Source organism: Carya illinoinensis, chromosome 3 (genome assembly GCF_018687715.1).
Source record: "Carya illinoinensis cultivar Pawnee chromosome 3, C.illinoinensisPawnee_v1, whole genome shotgun sequence".
Lineage (NCBI taxonomy): Eukaryota > Viridiplantae > Streptophyta > Magnoliopsida > Fagales > Juglandaceae > Carya > Carya illinoinensis.
In genome coordinates, this window is record NC_056754.1 from 18,689,299 (window position 1) to 18,709,508 (window position 20,210).

The 20,210-nt window shown below is 30.9% G+C and overlaps 2 protein-coding genes across 6 annotated transcripts; one reads left to right on the forward strand and one right to left on the reverse strand.

Annotated features, from left to right (window-relative positions):
- Positions 1–9,391: 9,391 nt before the first annotated feature.
- LOC122303624 (ras-related protein RABH1e) lies at positions 9,392–12,605 on the forward strand. The gene is made up of 6 exons (XM_043115480.1): positions 9,392–9,680; positions 10,394–10,464; positions 10,913–11,001; positions 11,366–11,477; positions 11,861–11,951; positions 12,159–12,605. Exons 1-6 carry the CDS (start codon positions 9,564–9,566, stop codon positions 12,300–12,302), a joined length of 624 nt encoding a protein of 207 aa, XP_042971414.1. The 5' UTR covers positions 9,392–9,563; the 3' UTR covers positions 12,303–12,605.
- A 195-nt stretch (positions 12,606–12,800) lies between these two features.
- LOC122303623 lies at positions 12,801–18,897 on the reverse strand. 5 transcript variants are annotated; one of them, XM_043115476.1, is made up of 7 exons: positions 18,716–18,896; positions 17,214–17,319; positions 17,034–17,104; positions 15,813–16,097; positions 15,530–15,611; positions 14,516–14,624; positions 12,801–13,098 (listed from the first exon to the last, which is right to left on the reverse strand). In XM_043115476.1, the coding sequence occupies exons 1-7, from the start codon at positions 18,785–18,787 to the stop codon at positions 13,020–13,022; spliced, it is 804 nt and encodes a 267-aa protein (XP_042971410.1). In that variant the 5' UTR covers positions 18,788–18,896; the 3' UTR covers positions 12,801–13,019. The 5 variants fall into 5 exon arrangements, with proteins under 5 accessions (XP_042971410.1, XP_042971409.1, XP_042971408.1 ...); XM_043115475.1 differs by having other exon boundaries at positions 15,530–15,602; positions 17,214–17,328; XM_043115474.1 differs by having other exon boundaries at positions 17,214–17,328; positions 18,716–18,893.
- Between the last annotated feature and the right edge of the window lie 1,313 nt (positions 18,898–20,210).

Genomic DNA, 20,210 nt, shown 5'->3' on the forward strand with positions numbered 1-20,210 from the left:
AGCTTTTATCTGACATCATTCCCCTTTTTCATTTGCAGATTCGAGGAATTTTTTTTCCTTGATTAATATTAGATATGTTATGAGTAGTGTAAGTGTCGCGTATTCTTTTAAAAAAGAGTATGATCTATTATTAAAAGATTAATTTTTTATATTGATTCAATATTTGTTAGTGAAATTACACATTAATAAAATAAAAATTACAATAAAATTAAAATTAAGAAGAAACTAATTTAGATTGAGACATGAAAATCTAGTTTTCTTTTAAGGAGATTCGAGTCCTCTGTGCTATTCTAAGTTTCAATTTAACTGGTACAATAAAATTTTTCTTGATTTGACTTTTCTAAAATATAACAATTCAACTGATCATTATATGACCCGAATTAACTCTGTATAAGTGGTTGAACTCAAAACTCTAACAAAAAAATACATTTATTTTATTTAGAAATAGTCTCAAAATTATCCATGTACAATCCTCTATTTTTTTGTCTTTTTTTTTTTTTTTTTTTTTCTCTACCAATTTTTCTATATGTTGTATAGATAGACAACACAAAATAGAAAATTGACACTGGACGTACGCACCCTGACTTTTTTCAAAAAGTTCAACCATACAAATAAAAAAGGAGTAGCAGACTTTCATCCGGCAACTGGACAATAAAGAGAATAAAGACACCCGAATTAATATAAGAAACGTCTTCTAGGCCCATTAACGCATGAGGCATTAAAGGTGGAAGGCCCTGAAGTCTCGCATATTGCCGTAGTTACAATAACATGTTGGCAGGCTACGTCAAACAGCAGGGTTGAAAAACGGACAATAAGGACGATAATGAACAATTAAAATTTATTAACAAATGAATTAATCTCATTTCTACCGAATTAACCTTCAATTCCATGGAGGAATTCTTTGATATTTTTAAAAGCATTACTTTTATTATTTTAATAAACGTACTTGTATTTTGAAAAAATATCCAAAAGTTGATAAAATATCTATTTCTTTCATCTATTTCTTTGACGAGTTAAAATTCATTCAAATTCACAATAAATAGTGGGAATTAAATCTAACAATTTGGTATTTCTTAACATTTTTATGAGACCATTTTGTAATTTTTGCTTACCTATAAACTTCATATTTTTTATAAAACAAAAAATCATTTGTTAGTTTGGGAATTAATCTTAAACTACTCAATTGCAACATATCTTCTATTGATATGGCATAAGTGTGCATGCCAAAATTTAACGAAGAAAGCATATAAAGAGAAACATCTTATGCTTTATTTACAATATTCAATTTAAACATTTCATCACAAGCATAACTATTGCCCACAAAAGCTCCATTTTTTGTAATTACATATTGATGAAATTCTATAGTTTGTTTGAAGTCGGCTTTATTAAGTAAAAAATTTGACATCAAATTTTTCCTCATAGATAGTGTAAAGAGTACATCTTTGATCTACATACGTCCAAAGATGAATTTTAGCTCAACCTCACTACTCCCTACAACTTTGATTTTACTTAAATCACCAAGCGTAATTGTTTTCTCTTCTATAAATGGAGTATAATTTTTGAACCAATTTTTATTACAGCAGACATACTTATTGGCACTGGAATCTACCCATGGCCACCACCCTTCAATATATTTATGAAGCAAGTTAGTGTCTGTAATCATTGCTACAAATGGTTCTTCAATTACGTTAACTTGATGATTATTTTTTAGCTTCAAAAATTTATAAGTTCGAGCAAATTGTCCACTTTTGCCAAACAAAATAGGATTAAATTTGTAAAGGGGGTCTTTGGTTCTTACTCTATTGGTTTGGAAAACCTTTTTTGTGAGGTCTACTAATTTTATTTTATTTTTTTAAAATTCCGGATTCAAACAATTGTTTCTTGAATTCCAACTTCTGGGCAAGACATAATTTTCATAAAATAAATTTGCCTTTGTCGTGAAAACGTACGAGACATTCAAAAGGTTTAAGTAGAAGAGCACATTATACTTCCATCTCTTAAACTAAGCTTCATTGAAACTTAATGGCTTGTTGAGAACTCCAAAGTTTTTCATACATTTTTCAACTGTAGGTTTCATATAAATTTCCTTAAACTTGTTTGTGAAATTACACATTAATAAAATAAAAATTACAATGAAATAAAATAAAAAAGAAACCAATTTGAACTGATACACGAAAATTTTGCTCTCTTTAAGGAGATTCAAACCCTTTGCAATATACTAAGTTTCAATTTAATCAGTGCAGCAGAACTACTATTGACTTGACTTCTCTAGGATACAACAGCTCAATTGATCATTTTATAACTCGAGTCAACTCTGCACAAGTAGTTGAGCTCAAAACTCTACTAAAAGAACACATTTTTTTTAATCCTGAGGGATAGATCAGTTGATCAGGCCTTAAGTTTGCTATCCGATGGTTACCAATTCGAATCCTCTCAGGTCACTGGAGGTTTACCTCACAGTTAACTTTAGGGTTCTATGAGATCAGTTAAGGTGCACACAAGTTAGCCCGAACATCTATGAATATCCAAAAAAAAACACACACACACACATTTATTTTATCTAAAAATACTCTCAAAATTATATACGTTCAATCCTCTTTGTTTCTCTCTATCAGTTTTTCTATATATTGTATAGATAGACCAGACCACACCACACTGAGAATAGAAAATTGACACTAAACGGACGCACCCTGACTTTTTACAAATAGCTCAACCATCCAAATAAAAAATAAAAATAAAAAGTAGCAGACTTTCATCCTGCAACTGGGCAATAAATAGAATAAAGACACCAAAATTAATATAAGAAACGTCTTCCAGGACCATTAACACATGAGGCATTAAAGGTAGAAGGCCCTGAAGTCTCCCCATATTGCCGCAGTTACAATAACACGTTGGCTGGCTACGTCAAACAGCATGGTTGAAAAACGGACGATAAGGACTATAATCAACAGTTAAAACTTAACAACGTTCACCCAATTTAATAGAGTTATAAACGTATAATAACGGTGAACCATTAACAGCTGAAGAATAAAACCACATTAATGACTATCCTCAATATCAAATGGCACCGTACTATCACTTAAACAAATTTCAAAAACTATATTTATTAAAAAAATACCAACGATATTTATTTATTTAAAAAAATAATAATATACAGCATTTATGTACTCTATAACTATAAATATTATTTTTATTTTTCCTTTTAACACGTTTACCTTTCTCATGCACGCATCCATTTACAAATTCATGCATGCATTACTGGTCTAAAACTTGCACTTTTTTAAAAAATTATTATTCCGGTGTGCGATTATAAGAGCATTGATATTGGTTTGATTAAATTCATTTTCAAATTTGACCAATATCAATATTTTTTTATATTTGCATATTCCATCTAAATTCAATGCCCACATTGAATTAGCCATTCATTCTCTATATAATAATAAACTATTATTAAATTAATAATTTTTTTAATTTAATTTATTTGATCACATTTTGTAATTCTACCAATTAAATATTAATAATAATTATATTCTAATTAAATTAATATTAAAAAAGTATTATTAAATGTTAATAATAATTATATTCTAATTAAATTAATATTAGAAAAAGTATTATTAAATGTTAATAATAATTATATTATATTAAATTGATATTACTAAAAAGTATTATTAAATGTTAATAGTAATTATATTCTAATTAAATTAATATTAAAAAAAGTATTATTAAATGTTAATAATAATTATATTCTAATTAAATTAATATTAAAAAATTATTATTAAATGTTAATAATAATAATTATATTATATTAAATTAATATTACAAAAAAGTATTATTAAATGTTAATAGTAATTATATTCTAATTAAATTAATATTAAAAAAGCTATTGTTAAATGTTAATAATAATTATATTATATTCAATTAATATTAAAAAATATTATTAAATGTTAATAATAATTATATTTTAAATGTTAAATGTTAATTATATTCTAATTAATTTAATTTATTTGTTTGGAATGAGAAATTAATATTTTAATATTTGATGAATGAATAGTGGTCTTCCATCTTTAGCAATCACTGTAGCAAAAATCTAAATTATTTTAGATTTGTCCAATCTAATATGAAGGATTTTTGAGCCAAATTATGTAAAATTTGACAAAACATCTTATTTGGCTAAGCCAATGTGGATGTCCTAAGAGTGCTCACAATGGTTCCTATATCTTATTTTTTTTAAATACATCATTAAAAATTATTTTTTCTATTTTATATACTAACTTTTATAATAGACCATATATATATATTATATATATATATCAGTTTATCTATTTTTTATATATATATAATTTAAATATTTTTTTTTTAATTTTTTTTATTCATTTTTAATAGAATAAGCAATTGATGTCATTTTGTTTTTAGCACTGTGTGCAGTGCACGAGCAAATGTTACCAGACATACGCACCTAATTTCCTTCGTAGCCCAAACAACTATTGGTGGCTGAATGTATGATAAAAAAGAGGTTTTTAATTCTGAGATATTTTCTATAATTTTTCAAAGATACCGAACAGAGTGATCTATAAAAGTTTGAGCAATCTACAAATTCTTACTATTTCTTATTTTATTGGCAGGTTCACCTACAATGGAGAAGTCCTTGTTCTTGTCCCTGGGTATTTGACTAGAAGCACACCTAAAATGTAAACGATCAAAGCCATTAGAAGAGAGGAAATAATTAAAAATATTTTAGAGGTGTGAACAGTATTCTATACATCTAGAGGATTACTATAGTAAAATGTAAATAAAGATGAAAATACAAATCCATTGGAAGGTACTTTTGACCAATTTCTTTATATTATACAAAAAAACTGTGTTTTATGATAACCATTAGGAGTGCTCTTATATTATGTCCCATTTGAAACTTGACAACTCAGTTCAATTTAATTTTCTAACATCCAAATATCAAATTCTCAAATTATTAAATTTATTTCAACTCAAAATCTCTATATACATAGGATCCACAACTTTTTTCAACTCAACACTTATTTACACGTGGAACCCACAACTTTTTTCAATTTCTCATAAATATATCTAAATTCATTTTAATATCAAAGCCCAACTAAACTCATATTAAGGTCCTACAAAACTTAATCTATTATCTCAATTCATTACTATTCATAAGGAAGTCAATTCATTTCAATTCAGCTCAACATCCAAAAGAGACATATGCCCAATGATTCTTTTCCTGAATTTAGAGCTGAGTATCATCTCATGCAGGTAAGCCTTACTTTGACTCCATGTTTCCTTTCAGGGTCCCTGGGGGGGATTCAACATTTTATTTTTCAAAAAATGATATATATACAAGTCACCAACGCACAAATCTCGCACAAATTCTTTATAAAACAAAAGTGAACCCCATTGTAGAAAAACATGAAAATTTTACTTTTTCTTAATGAGAATCATGTTTTTACAAAAAGCTTATACAAGATTTTACATTTAGAACTTATAGCTGCATTACTCTTGCTTTTCAGTTCGAGGGCTAAAGTCTACTGACACGGCGACACTCCATTGTGGTCGGACGAGAATCTCACTCCTTTTTATTCGTAACACGCCCTTCAACCAAAGTGTCAAAATCTCCAAAAAGAAAATGCAGAAGACTTCTTCTTTTCCTACATTCTCCTCTTCACCAAACACAAATCAAAACCAGAAGATCAAGAGAAGAACCATAAGTCAACCAAAAACAATAAAAATAAGCAAATCAACGTAATTAACTAATAATCCAAAGTAATCCACACAAATGCAACAAAAGATTATCTTTTGCCATATCTTATTGTGAAAAAGAAGAAGCGGTTGGAATGAAATGATAAGAGGAAATCGAAACTCTATGTCGTTTATATAATTTTTTTTTTCTTAATTCTCCTTTCCATTATTTTCTAAAATGACTGCACAATGGTTATTTAGAGTCATAATAAAAAGAAAAAGAAAGAAAAAAAAAAAAAAAAACGACTCTATTCCAAATAATGTGGGTTTTATTTAACACATGCTCACTCAACATGGAGTTATAAAAAACAGGATAAGATCATCCACTAGATAAATTAGTTAGTTCTGAGTAAAACAAAAGGGGTTAGAGGATTGGGTTTTAGAGATTTAGAATGTTTTATTAAGGCCCTCCTAGCTAAACAAGGATGAAGATTATTTTAGAATTTGACTTCTCTTGTTGCAAAATTTATGCAGATGAATTATTACATACATAAAGACTTCCTACAATCTAGTTTGGGATGTCAGCCTTCATATGCTTGGAGATAAATTTAGGGGCTAAGAGTTTATTACAAAAAGGGTTGATTTGGAGAATTGGAAATGAAAAGTCAGTGTCTATATGTTAGGATAGACGGGTTCCTAAACCTTAAACTTTTAAAATTTAGACTCCTCCTACTGAGTTGCCCATGTTAGCAAAAGTTCATGAATTGATTGATATTAATAACTGGAGGTGGAATGAGTGTTTGGGGTATGGATTTTCTATCCTTAAGGAATCATATGTATGAGCTGTTAGATCAACAAGAGTTTTCTTAAATGGTTGTGATATTGAGAAAGTTATGGCTAAGGAGAAATGCTATAATATATAAGTAATCTTTCATTCATCCTACAAGTCCAGTTTCCCAAGCTAGGGAGTAATTACAGGAGTACCAGAGAGCCAAGATAGAAAGAGTAACCCACAATAGTTGTAGACAAGCTGCACAACAAGGTTGGTTACCACCTAACAGGTTATAATGGGTTAAGGCAAATTGGAATATTGTAGTTGACAAAGTACATTCTCGAACAGGTATTAGGGTAATAGTAAGGGATCTAAACGGGAAGGTCTTGGTTGTCTTGCGTGAATCTATTGTCTTTGGTGCTAATTCTACCTTAGCAGAGGTTGGAGCTGCTTTGAGTGCAAGTGTGTTTTGTTGTGAGATGTAATTTGATCAAGTGTTATTAGAAGGAAATACTAAGTGGTTGGTTGATGCAGTAAGGAGATTAGAAGAACTTCACCAAGTTTGGGCACATTGTGGAGGAAATCAAGCAAGTCCTAAATGGGTTAGATGATTGACAGATTTGTTATGTAAAGAGGAATTTAAATCACATAGCTCATATTTGCTGAAAATGCTTTACTTTGTATGTCCAAATGTGTAAATTTGGGGTCTGTATTAGAGTGCATTGGTGGACTTGTGATGTCGTATTTACTATTAAGTTAATGAATGTTGATGTAGTTTTCACTATTAAAAAAAAAAATGGAGTATCGCAACTCGCAACTTTTAGTTCACATGCTTGGGCTATATGTTTAAGATAGGTTGGGATTATAGCATTCACATAAGATTGGTCAAATGTATATTTAAATTTTTGCTAATATCACATGAATTTACTTTTGTATATTTTATTTAAATTCAATCATCACATTGGATTATTCATGTACTCTTTCTATAATAAAAAAAATATTATTAATGTAATAATTTTTTATTTAATTTATTTTTATTACATGTTGTAGTTTTATCGATTAAATTTTAATAATAATTAAATTTTAATTAAATTAATGTTTGTTTGGTATTATTTTAATGTTTGTTGGGGGTGAGAAAGTATTAAATTTATTTGAATTATATTCTAATTAAATTGGGAGTGATAAGGTATTATTTTAATATTTATTGAAATTACTATAATCTTTCATATTTGGTGAATAACTATAGCTAACATCCAAATTCTTTTAGCAATGCCCAATTCAATGTGAATATTTTTTGGTACATATTAACTAAATTTTAGTCATCCTTAACCTTTGGCCAAGCCGACGAGACTGTTCTCACATTAGCTTTCACTCTGTATAAATTTAAAATACTTTAATAGTTTGAATTTTAGTAGCCTAATTCAGGGTCATCTAGTTTTTTCTTTTTTCTTTTTTTTGTTGCAAAAATCGTAGTTTTGAAATTTATATAATCCCAAAATTTTTTCTTGTATACAGTATTCAATACCGTCTCTCTACTTTAAAAAAAAAAAAAATTGTTAGGATCTTAAGCCGAGAAATATAAATTTAAGTTTCTTTGATTATAGGCACTTGGTTTAAAGGTTGTTTATTCCGATTGTATAACGTTAACCCATCCATACGTATTACAAATACGAGTAATATTACATATAATTATAAAGTATTTAAGTGTCGTACAATTATTTTGTAAAAAAGTATGATTCAATTAATCTATATTTCACGAATTGACATATAACTGTAGAAGTGCTATAGCTACTAAAAATTTATAAGAGTAGGTTTATAAACTATCAATAAATTCATGTATTTGTTAGATTTAGTTTATTATAAAAATAATTTTACAAGTTGATGTTTAATATTAAATTACGTTAGTTTGTGAGTCTATTTTGTTTAATGACTAAAGTATTTTTCAATGAATAATTATTATAATATTATGTTATAAAAAATTAAAAAAATAGATAAATGATATTTGTAGTCGTGATTATATAAGTACTTATAATCATTTTGAAAATGTGAATAAATACAGGATTCGCATAAAAAGAAAATTATTTTTTAATTATAGATTTCACTTTTTTTAAAGCAAGTGCATAATATTTATATATTTCACAACTATACTTAGAGCCTATTTGAGATTGCATTATGAGTCTTAAAAAGTGATTAAATATTCTTAAAAACTTTTTAATGAAAAAATTAGGCCGTTTTGATGTTACATATTAAAACACTTTTAATCTCAAATAAGCTAAAAAGTATGTTTGAGGAAAAACATCATTTTGATGTTTCTCAAACACGTTTTTCCAAATAATACGGAACGCAATTCAAATTTTAAAAAGTCTGTCAAGAGACGAATATATCTTTACAATTTTAAGATAATTACAACTTTCAAATTTTCAAAGATATGATTTTAATCTTTACAAATTTAAATAATCCTCATTTCTATTTCAGAAAGTACTTTTTTTAATTTGTTACCAAACAAATATAATATATTTGAAGGTGCTTTAAATACATGGTTACCAAACAGTAAATAACTTTTTAATAGTAGAACTTATTATTTAAATTCTAAGTTATAAATTCTAAAATTATAAATTATATTTTTCTGCTTGGCCACTGAGATTTTTCATATGAAAACTTTGAGTTTTAAGATTAAATATTAAAATATTATATTTTAATATTATTATTATTTTAAAATTTGAAAAAATAGAAAAAAAATTAAATTATTTATTATATTTTATATAAAAATTTAAAAAAATTATAATAATAAGATAAAAATTTTATGCTTAAAATAAAAATTTATAGCCAAACATTAGCTCACAATAATCTCAAACATGCGCTTAGTATTACTCAAAAAAAGTAGAGGGGCAAATTTGGACACGAGGAGATTTGACCTTTTGCCGTCTTCGACGCTTCGTCGTGGTTGGCGGTTTCTCCTCCCGAGTATGCATATAAATACCTTAAACTCAAAACTCCAAACATTCTTCGTTTCTTCTCTCTCCAAATTTTCACAGAATTTCTGAGATTCAGATCTGAGCAATCTTTCCATCGCCTTCACTTTTCTCACAATTAGAGCTGAGAAATGGCGACGGTGTCCCCTCTCGCCAAATACAAGCTCGTTTTTTTGGGCGATCAATCCGTCGGCAAAACCAGCATCATCACCCGCTTCATGTACGACAAATTCGATACGACCTATCAGGTTCCGATCATACCTCTTCCTCTCTATTTTCCTCTCTTTTCCGTTCAAGTCCCCTATGCTTTCATTTGATGGTCTATATAGTTGGAAGGATGAATTCATTCGGTTCTTGATCTTTTGTTCTCTGTTTTCAACGCTGTTTATCAAATTCTCAGTCATGTTAGAAATTGCGGCTTATTGTGATTGATTAGTTTGAGATTAATGGCGTTTTGAGATTGGTCCTGCATGCTAGCAATGATTGTGATTGATTAGTTTGAGATTAATGGCGTTTTGAGATTGGTCCTGCATGCTAGCAATGATTTGTTCTTGTCGTACTAGTTCTGAATAAAAGTTAATGCGATTGAATAAAAACTATCTTTGGCTGTTTTTTTTTTAATGTCTTGACAAATTTTCTGTCCTTTGACGGATTTATTATAGTTGTTGCCTTCTTCCATTTTTTTTTTCCCTTCAAAAGGTATTTATGCTGAGTTTAGTTGAACCAAAGTATACTGATTTATGTTCTCGTTGGATTAATATAAATCTTATTTAGTGCCACTGCTAAAAAGATAAAAGACAACCGAGCACAAAGTTTTGCATTGGTGAAAAAATCTAAACGAGGCTTCAGCCAATGTTTCCCCTAGTGTAGAGCTGATTACTCACAATTAGCTACTAGGGAGCATGTTAAACTTCCATAGTAACAAGCTTTTGCCTAATGTTCGGCTATATATAAATTGCAGGCCACCATTGGAATTGATTTTTTGTCGAAAACAATGTACCTTGAAGATAGGACGGTTCGTTTGCAGCTTTGGTAGGATGTATCCCCAGTTCTTCTAGTTTTTATAAGCAAGTTGATTTTTATGCTGGCCCGTGTAGTATAGCCACTTGTTATAATTATATCTTGATCCTTCAAACCCTTATAAAAACCATCATTTATAAAAATATTCTCTCTCATTTTTACTATACGATGATGGTGATACCAAGATTATTTTTACCATCATTTATGAATATTCTCTCTCAATAATTTTCAGTTTTTTTTTTTTAAAATTCCAATTTAAAGGTTTTCGTTGGCATAATAAACATGTTGGTCAGAGACTCAAGAATTGCCAAGGAAAGTTCATTATGCTTTATACATTTGTTTGTAGACTGTCTAATAGCTGATTATGGTATCGCAGTATTATTGTTTTTCCTATCTTTCTATGTATGCGTTATGTATCTACAAATATTTTATCAGTGTAATATTATATTCAACTGCACAGGGATACTGCTGGGCAAGAAAGATTCAGGAGTCTCATTCCAAGCTACATCAGAGATTCCTCCGTTGCTGTAATTGTCTATGATGTAGCAAGTGAGTAGTTGGTCCAGCTCAAAAGAAGTTTGCTGATTTTTTTAGGTTTCCTTCTTAATACTCCTTGCAAGTTTCCTGTGTCAATTTGAATTCATTTCACGAGGATAAGTAGAAACTTTTTTCTCCACGACTTGGACTTTTTGGTGGTAAACAAATATTTTTGTCCATGTTTTGTAAAATGTTGACATTTTATGGAGAAGATTTTTATGCGCCTATATCTCGTCTATGTCTAGGAAGGTCGATCTTGTCTCGTTACGTAACTTACCCTGCATGAAACACCATGTCAAGTGATTGTGTTTCTAATCTTCTCCCAAACATGCTATGCATTGTGTTTCTAATTCCTGACTTAGCCATCATCATGCAGATAGGCAATCATTCCTGAATACTAGTAAGTGGATTGAAGAGGTACGTACAGAACGGGGTAGTGATGTCATCATTGTCCTTGTTGGGAACAAGACCGATCTTGTTGATAAAAGGTGAGCAATTAACAAATTTAATATCTTTTTCTGATCTTCATGACTCAATTTCTATCATAGTAGGTGACATTGACCTATTTCTCCACTTGGTTCTCTAATTCTATTAGACTTCAAAAAATTTTCTTTGCAAGATGGTATCCGGTTATCTTCTGTATGTCGTGCTTTAGCATTTATCATATAGAGCTTAATAAACCCAATTTTGGTATCATTAGTACATTTCCCTTTGTGTTATGTTGGAACTTTTTAGGAAGATAATCTGGTTATTAACTTATTTGCTATTAAAAATAAGTCACTTATTTTCTAATGTTTGAAAGTTACTTTCGCCATGGTTATTCTTTTCCAAAATAATTGTTCCGATTATGTTGTTCTGGTGATTCAAACAGGCAAGTTTCAATAGAGGAAGGAGATGCCAAGTCTCGGGAGTTTGGAGTCATTTTTATAGAAACCAGTGCAAAAGCAGGATTCAACATCAAGGTGAAAGATTAAGGGGAAAAGATCCTTAATTACTCCATATCTATTTCCTAGTGGGAAATTTTTAAGTCCGTATGGACTAATATATCGACTATATCCTTTCAACTATACATTATCTCTGTTTTTGTTCAGCGATGTTTTAGGTTTTTTTTTTTGTCTTTTTTTTTTTCCCCCCACCCTTTTCATAACTTCAGTAATTTATTACTGCAGCCTCTCTTCCGTAAAATTGCTGCTGCCTTGCCAGGGATGGAAACCCTTTCTTCCACAAAACAGGAAGACATGGTCGACGTAAATCTGAAGCCCACTGTTAATTCATACCAAACAGAGCAGCAAGGGGGAGGTTGCTCATGCTAGAGAAATGCATTTGTCTAAGATAAAGACAGAGAGAGGCAATTACATGGAAATTCAAAGAGAGAAGTACATCTACGGTAAGATAAAGTAGCAGCAGCAGATATGATGCTTTGTGTTCGATGTACCATCAGGTTGTTTCTTAGTGTTCAGGGAACAAAAGGTAGAAAAGGCTCTGTTCTAAATTACCAGATTTGATCATTTTGAGAATCTTCGTTACCATTACCATTTTGTTTCTGCAGTAATCATGTTGTTAGTGGCTGTAAACTGTATTCAGAGTTTCATTTATTACAGAAGATTTTCTTTTCATCACTTATCCTAGGACTGGCTCGAGAACAATGATTTTTCTTTTTAGAGATCACCTTATAGATATATGAAGGTTTCTGTTGAAACTGGCAACACTAACACTAGATATGAAGATTGAGAATGACTATTAGCTGGAGTTAACTGGTTAGCACATGAAATTGGTAAGATTAGGAAGAAGGGAGCTCCAAAGATACAAAATTACAAAAATATGAAGATTGCCATGAGCCCGTAAATAGTCAGATATCACAAAAAATCTATTAGAAATGTGAATGATACTATGTACAGAGAACAGTGAACACTCAAAAACATGTTTATATGAACAGTAGGAGAAAGGGAACTCCAATGATGCTTCTCAAGAGAAGTTTATAAAGAAGAGCAAGATGAAGCATGAATTGGAAGCAAAGGAAGGCCAGACCTTCAGACACGAGCATAAGCATCACCATTCTGCCTAACTCTCAACGTGAGATATATCAGCACCAATGTTCCCAAACTTGATCTAGGAAAAAAAAAAAAAAAAAGCACACAGTTGAGTCAAATGGTCAGTACAAGAAAAAACAGAGAGAGGATAAATATAGACCAGGCATTTAGAGTAATTGACAGCCTTTACAGTGACAGCTAAATTGTTAGTATTTAGTTCAAAGAATGCATCAAGTTACTTGGAAAGTGCTCCATCCATCAACCAAAAAAACTTCTGTTCAAAGAACATCTCAACCTTTTTTTTTTTTTTTGATATCCTTGGGTGTCCAGGCCAGCTTACGCGCACCTCGACTAATTCCACGGGGCCCTGAAGTTAACGGTCAGGTAAACCTCCAGTGGCCTTGAGGGGACTCGAACTAGTGACCATTGGGGAGCAAACCCAAGGCCTGACCAATTGAGCTACCCCTCAGGGTTCAAAGAACATCTCAACCTTAAACCAAAGAAGTTCAAGTTTGTCTTCTCGTTTTGTAAGCATGTATGTCCTTTAGTTACAGAATGTGTGATCGAGTGTAATGTTTCCAACCATAGAGTTGCTGGTGATGACAGAATGTGGTCCTATAATTTCTCGGTGATGAGTCATTCGCATGTTCTAAGTCGCAAGTGTTCACTGGAATATGATCCTATTAGTTAGTTACTATAATTTAAACAATATGATGATAACTCAACAAAGCGGAGAATGGAAGGTAATATAAAACAAAAGGGAGAGAAAGAAAAGGTTGAGTTGCTCTCAACTCGACTAATAAGCCTGGCCCCAATAACTAAAGGCTGCAGCACAGTATTTTTAAAAAAGAACTTTAGATTTTCATGTCTTCCTTGCAGCCTATTCTTCTTCACCTTACAGGAATCCACATTCTATTTTACATACAGTGTCCTCTAATATTATGCTCCTTGATGATCAATCCATAATAAAATCTGGTCACTGTTTGCTTACTCAGTAACTCTTGTAAAATTTCAGCAGCAGGCCACCGATCCATGCACATCTAAAACTACAATTTATGCTTTAGTCTTAATTTTAAGACAAACATCTCTTAAGAGTTTAAAGTTCAGAAGGCATCATCATGATTATTCTGGAATATAAAAGGTTGATTATTAACATTAAAATGAAATGCTGGGGTCTCAAACCAGATCTTAGTGGAAAACACTACTGTCGCTACTAAATGTCATGTTAATTACAGTTCCACCAATGCATTTTTTTGATCAAGTCAATTATTGATTTAATACTGCCATATATTTATAGTACCAGTAATATTGTGAACAGAACATGAAAATCCAGATTATTCTATAACTGGTGGGATCTATTAAGATGTTAGCAGGATTTTTATTTTTTTTATTTGGAAATGTTGTCATGAAGCTAATATTACTCATATTAGGGAGATTACTTGAGGCATGAGACAAACTTTTAACTACATTCAATTCCTTGTGGATCTGGAGCTTACAAGATTGAAAATAGGAGAACGATCTTTCTTGAATCAAATGAGGTGGCACGTTTATATTTCCTCCATCGATTATTTGAAGTATCATAGGTCCTTTCATTCCCTGATTTATCTGTTAGAGATGACAGTTGAGAGACAAATTAAGTACCTAGATGTAAGCCAGTTAAAGAATTCGGTAAGTGTTTGAGAAATCATGTGAGAAGTTAAATATATGTGTATTAAAAACTAAAATAATTAGCAAATGCTTCGGAGTAGCGATGTAAGAGAAATTGTAGAGAAAATCAATAGAATATGAAATATATGTGCCCTACAAGGAAGTCGACTTAATTTTTAGATGAGAAACAATGAAAGATTCAATACATCCAAAATACTACAATCCGAGGAATATGATATGAAAGACTCCTGATAGAAGTTGATGAGCTATATTAGTAAGAAGGGTTCCAATCTGATTAGTGATACAAAGCAAAGGGATCATGACCAATAATTCTATCTTCGAGTTCAGGTCAATATTGGAATTTTTAGAGCGTCTCAGTGCTATTATGTTCATCTTTGCGCACTACCAGCCACCATTCCGCAGGATATAAACCTAATATGAAGTTATCTTCTTTTGAAAAAGGTGGTCAATCAAATCTCATGGAGTTTTTAGTATGTCTCAGTGGTCTGTTCATGTTTGTGCACAACCAGCTCATTATTCTGTGGAAAATGAACCTAATATGAAGTTATCTTCTTCTTTTCTTTTTTTTTTTTTTTTTTTTTTTTTTTGATAAGTAAGAAATAAATATTATCGATATGAATGAGATAGGCATAAGCCATGTACACCGGAAGTATACAGAAAAACACCTAAATACATTCTAACTGCGATGAATGAAGTTATCTTCTTTTAAGAAAGGTTTTTATCATTCTTTGTTTTAAACATGTACAGATTTAGTTAGGCACCACATAAGTGGTTAAAAGATAAATACGATGAAAAATATCACAAATAAGAGAGTAAATGAATGGTCATAAATGCTCATATACCTCTTGAAGTGTTTGTCAAAAGTTGCACAATTTTTCCACCTATCTTAAGGCTTGCCTGTCTCCACAACACCCTCTGCAAATGCTTTAAGCCATTAAGTACAAACATTAGAGACAGGGAAACAGTTGTCCAAAAATGAAAGAGAAATTAACTAATTAAAAATCAAATGCTTTTACGGTCTGAAATTTCTTTACATCTGCTATTGTTGGTCCGATATTACTTTACATGCGCTATTTTACATCATCTAAAGGCTATACGATGAGCAGATGAGCAGATAAAACTTACAGTCAGCACACCCTCACTTTTCAAACTTTCAACAGTTTCATCAGTAGATTTGGGTGTTTTTGAACTTTCCTTTCCAATATTTATGTCAACAATGCAGGGGGGAATAGCATCAGCACTTTTCATTTGAAAGTCAATGCAATTCTGGCAATTCAATTGTGCATCCAAGCACATCTGATCATTCGATGGGTTAGCAACTTCCAAGAAGCTTAGAAATGCCAACTCCGAAGCACATTGTGGATCATTGCCTTCATTGGACAACACCGAAATGCTGTAGACGTCTTGGCCCTGCAAGTACGAGGGACTCAAAAATCTAAACAGCATATCTTAAATCACTTCCAAATGCTCATTTTGGTTTAAAAGTAAACATACAAGTGGCAAGAACAAAAGAAATGGAACCAAGGGGGGCTCATGGGCTGTGTCCACAAACTCTTTGGCTAGAAAGATAACAAAATTAAGGTCATGTTTGGAAAGTGAGATGAGTTGAGAACATCTCATCTCATCTCAAAACTTCTCATAATTTCCTTCACAAACATCACTCAAATACAAAACACTTTTCATTTTAAATCTTCAACTTTTTCATCTAATCATTACAACTTTCTCAAATTTCCAAACAAAACACAAAAACCAATACAACTTTTTCAAATTTCAAAACAAAAATAATATTCAAACATTTTTTTAACTCTATAATATTTTTATTCAACTTTTTCTCTCTCCGTTCCCAAAACCAAATAAAACATCTTAACTCAAACCATTTCACTACTATACACAAAATTCTCATCTCATCTCATTATCCAAACATGCCTCCTAGAGTAAAAAGTGATAACAACTGAAAATCTACAATCAAGAAAGATGACTGTAGCAGAAGTAACTATAGCATAATCCATGTAAAATTTCATTGCCCATGAGGGTCTTCTTATCATCCCTTACTAAAAGCAAAAGAATAAACTCAAACACATTATTCAGGATTCACTAAAATGTTATAACAGCTTGTCTAGCATCCTTCAAAAACCTTCTTGCATACAATGTTTGAGTGAAATGCCAAATTAATTTTATTTTTTTTATTTTTTAATATGTGAAACACCAAATCAAACATACTCAGTTTTCAGAGTACAAATTTGCTATAAGAAGCAATGCATTCATAAAAATGTGCTTCTGAATGAATATTCAATCATTTTTAAGCACCAAACTCCCAGTACCACAACATTGATGTGGAAAACTTACATGTGAACTGTGAAAGGGGCAATTTAATCTTTCTGGAAATGAAGGCCTCTCAAGAAGAATTGGCAGAATGTCTGCAATGAATTGTTAAGATAACCATTAAAGATACATATAAAAACAAAAACAGTAAAGATGCTAACACAAATAAGGTACTTCACTGGGAAACTGATTACGTGCAATTACCTATAGAACAGTGCTGGCTGATCTCATCAAAACTTGGCTCTAGTAGTTTGATACATGGACAGCTTACAGGTGGGCTGCAACTTCCATCCAGGATGCCCTTGATGTTCTGTTGGCACTGCAAGTAAGTACGCCTCAGAGTCATGCATGAAAAAAAAAAAAAAAAAACTCTAATTAAAATACATGACCTTTATATGGTACCACAATCATTAAAATTAAAATGCCATCATCACAGTGGGAAGTTAGTTTTGGCTAAGAGTTTAGACAATCATTCCATCTTATTACAGATACAAAGGTTGTGGTCCCAATGGGGGTGGGACATTTCGGTATCCAAAGAAAGCACCATAAAATTGGACTTCCTCTATATTTGTGACAGCACAAAGGAACAAGTTTCCTACAAAGTTAGATAATAACCAGAGCACTGTCATGCCAATAGGAAAAGCCTAAGAGACATCTGGAAAATCCTCCGAATTAACAGAATTCTCAATGCAAAATAGAAAACTTCAGGCAATCATTAGCGGTTTCGAGTCGAAATTCTCATTCTTGCACCACTTGAAGAGAAGATGAAGTCCATTGAATCAGCAAGCCTTAGTAGATCTAAGTTTAGAGCGTTTTGGCTACACAATAGTGATCAAGTTTCAGTGACAATAACTATTAATCTACAGTTTCCCCTATATATAGAGGACACATGAAAGCATCGGATTGCAAAAGCTTGACATTAGTTCAATTATTTTTTTATTGGCATAGGGTGTTCTAAACAAAGTCCTGGCTAATTTGGGGGTCTTAAAACCCTTGACAAGGAGTTTCTCGCAAGTACACTTCGATAATTTAAGAGAATATTCTCTCATTCCGATGACCTCAAGAGTGTGAATGCTGAGTTTCAAACCCATAACGTCTAATTTATACAGCTCGCCCTAGATCACACGCCACCCCTTGGGGTTGACATTAGTTCAATATGAACAAACGGAAGCCTTTGGAACAGAAAATTCGAAGTTTAACGTGCCGATTCAAGTCCAGAAGAAAAACTACTTATGAATGCACTGGATTAGAGCATAATTGGAGAAGTAGACCATGTCAATTCCGCATTTTAATTTGACAAAATTAAAAGAGAAATGCGTCCATAACAAGCAGTCACAAAATTCAGCTCTTAGTACAAAAAATAAATAATAAAGTCTAGCCAATTAATTTTTAGATATATGCTACTGGTAGCTGTGGAAAATGAGTGACTATTTTTCTTTTCTCTCCAAATTTCAGTAATGAAGAAGCCAAATGAATCAAACTCAAAATTCTGATTTCGTTTTGGTTTAACTTTTCCTTTTTCAAGGTCTTGGCAAATAAACCTTGCAGTGTAGTTTGGACAGCGAGCAGCTGAATTCGGAATGAATAGAGAAAATAGAGAAAGTAAACTGGAAATGTAGCTGAAATTAGAGATCCAAAGGTCGAAATGGTTGGGAATTGTGACTCACAAGTAGCTTAAATTTCGAAACGCGAATAACAAACTTTACCTCATCGAACGGAATCGCAGCCATTGCGTGGAAATCTGCAGGGAGACTGTGTGTAGCCGTGGGTTCGGTCATTGGAGACAGCCTTTTATTTCAGATTAAGATGTGAGAGAGAGAGAGAGACGAACGTTACGTGCAAGAGGGGCTTTTTCTTTTTCCTTTTTTATTAGGCAAGAAAAGCTGCCGATTAGGAATTTAGGACATAGACGACGTGACAAAATAGTAAAATACTTCCATCTCGCTGTGACCAAATTGACCTCCCCTTCCCATACAATGACTCCTTTACCTCTTCCTATCCTATCCTCCCCTTCGTTATCACGAATAAAATATTACCTTTTATTTTTGCTTTCCTCTCGAATCATCAATTATTTGGTATCTATATCATAAGATAATAACAATATTAAAAGTATAATATTATTTACTATACTTTTAATTATTATAATTTTTATTGTATCTTTATATAATATTTAAAAATAATTTATCATTCCACTCAGATCACACTCAGACAAGAATTTTGATTTGAAATGGTGAGATACTGTCAATAAATTTTCCTTGCTTTTAGGAAGTGTTAGAGCATTGGCAATATCCTATACATCTTTATATTCATTTTTATATTTATATAATATCTCTCTAAATTAGTTTATATTAAATTATGCATCTTCAAAATTTTGTATAATTATAAATAATATTTATTCAAGTTTGAAGAAGCACAATTCACTCTTTAAATATTATTATACTATTTTTTCTCTCTCCTACCCATTAAAATCAATTTTGTGAAATTTATATTAAGATGATTTTGATATATTAAATTTATATTAAGTTGATGATACAAAATATTTTTTTAGTATATATTAATATGTATTGATAAAAGTGGTCATTTTGATATATAAAATTAGTAATATTTAGATATATGGAATTTATATTTTTGAGCGCATTGTATTAATTATATAATATATAAAAATAATAATTTTAAGAAAAAAATAAAAATATAAAAATATTTTTTTATTATTTAGTTAAAAAATACATAATCCAATGTGGGAGTTCTTCTTTATATGTAAAATCAATTTTTAAAAGGTGTGATTTTGAAAATGCATATAGAGAAACCAATGTTAGTGCTCTTAGGTACTCATTATCAGTAGAGTATGAGATATCTTTGCAAGAAAAATGATATTTGTAGTTATGGTTGTGCAAGCGTCGCGTAGTCTCTTTAAAAAAAGTGAATTAATACGAAATTCATATGAAAAAAATTAACTTTTTAATTGTAAATTCTATTCTTTTTTAAAATAATTGTACGGTATTTACATACTTCATAACTATACGTAGCATTATTCTATTTACAATGATCTCCAAGAGTTTAATGTTATAGCAACATTTTTAAGTATTGGTAGGCGGTAGGGTAGTTCGGCCACCATAGATTGAGAGACGCATATACTAGTAGAATCGATCATGTAATAACTTCGTGACAATGCACTCGGGCCGTGCAAACCAATGTGGGGGC

What these genes read in the sequence shown, in the direction of transcription:
- LOC122303624 (XM_043115480.1), top strand. Translation starts at nt 9,564, where the DNA reads ATGGCGACGGTGTCCCCTCTCGCCAAATACAAGCTCGTTTTTTTGGGC. An exon ending in AATTCGATACGACCTATCAG is followed by an intron (nt 9,681 to 10,393) that starts GTTCCGATCATA and finishes TATAAATTGCAG; the next exon opens with GCCACCATTGGAATTGATTT. An exon ending in AAGCAGGATTCAACATCAAG is followed by an intron (nt 11,952 to 12,158) that starts GTGAAAGATTAA and finishes TTATTACTGCAG; the next exon opens with CCTCTCTTCCGTAAAATTGC.
- LOC122303623 (XM_043115474.1), bottom strand. Translation starts at nt 18,787, where the DNA reads ATGACCGAACCCACGGCTACACACAGTCTCCCTGCAGATTTCCACGCA. An exon ending in CTGCGATTCCGTTCGATGAG is followed by an intron (nt 17,329 to 18,715) that starts GTAAAGTTTGTT and finishes ACTTACTTGCAG; the next exon opens with TGCCAACAGAACATCAAGGG. An exon ending in TTTGACAAACACTTCAAGAG is followed by an intron (nt 14,625 to 15,529) that starts GTATATGAGCAT and finishes CATCTCTAACAG; the next exon opens with ATAAATCAGGGAATGAAAGG.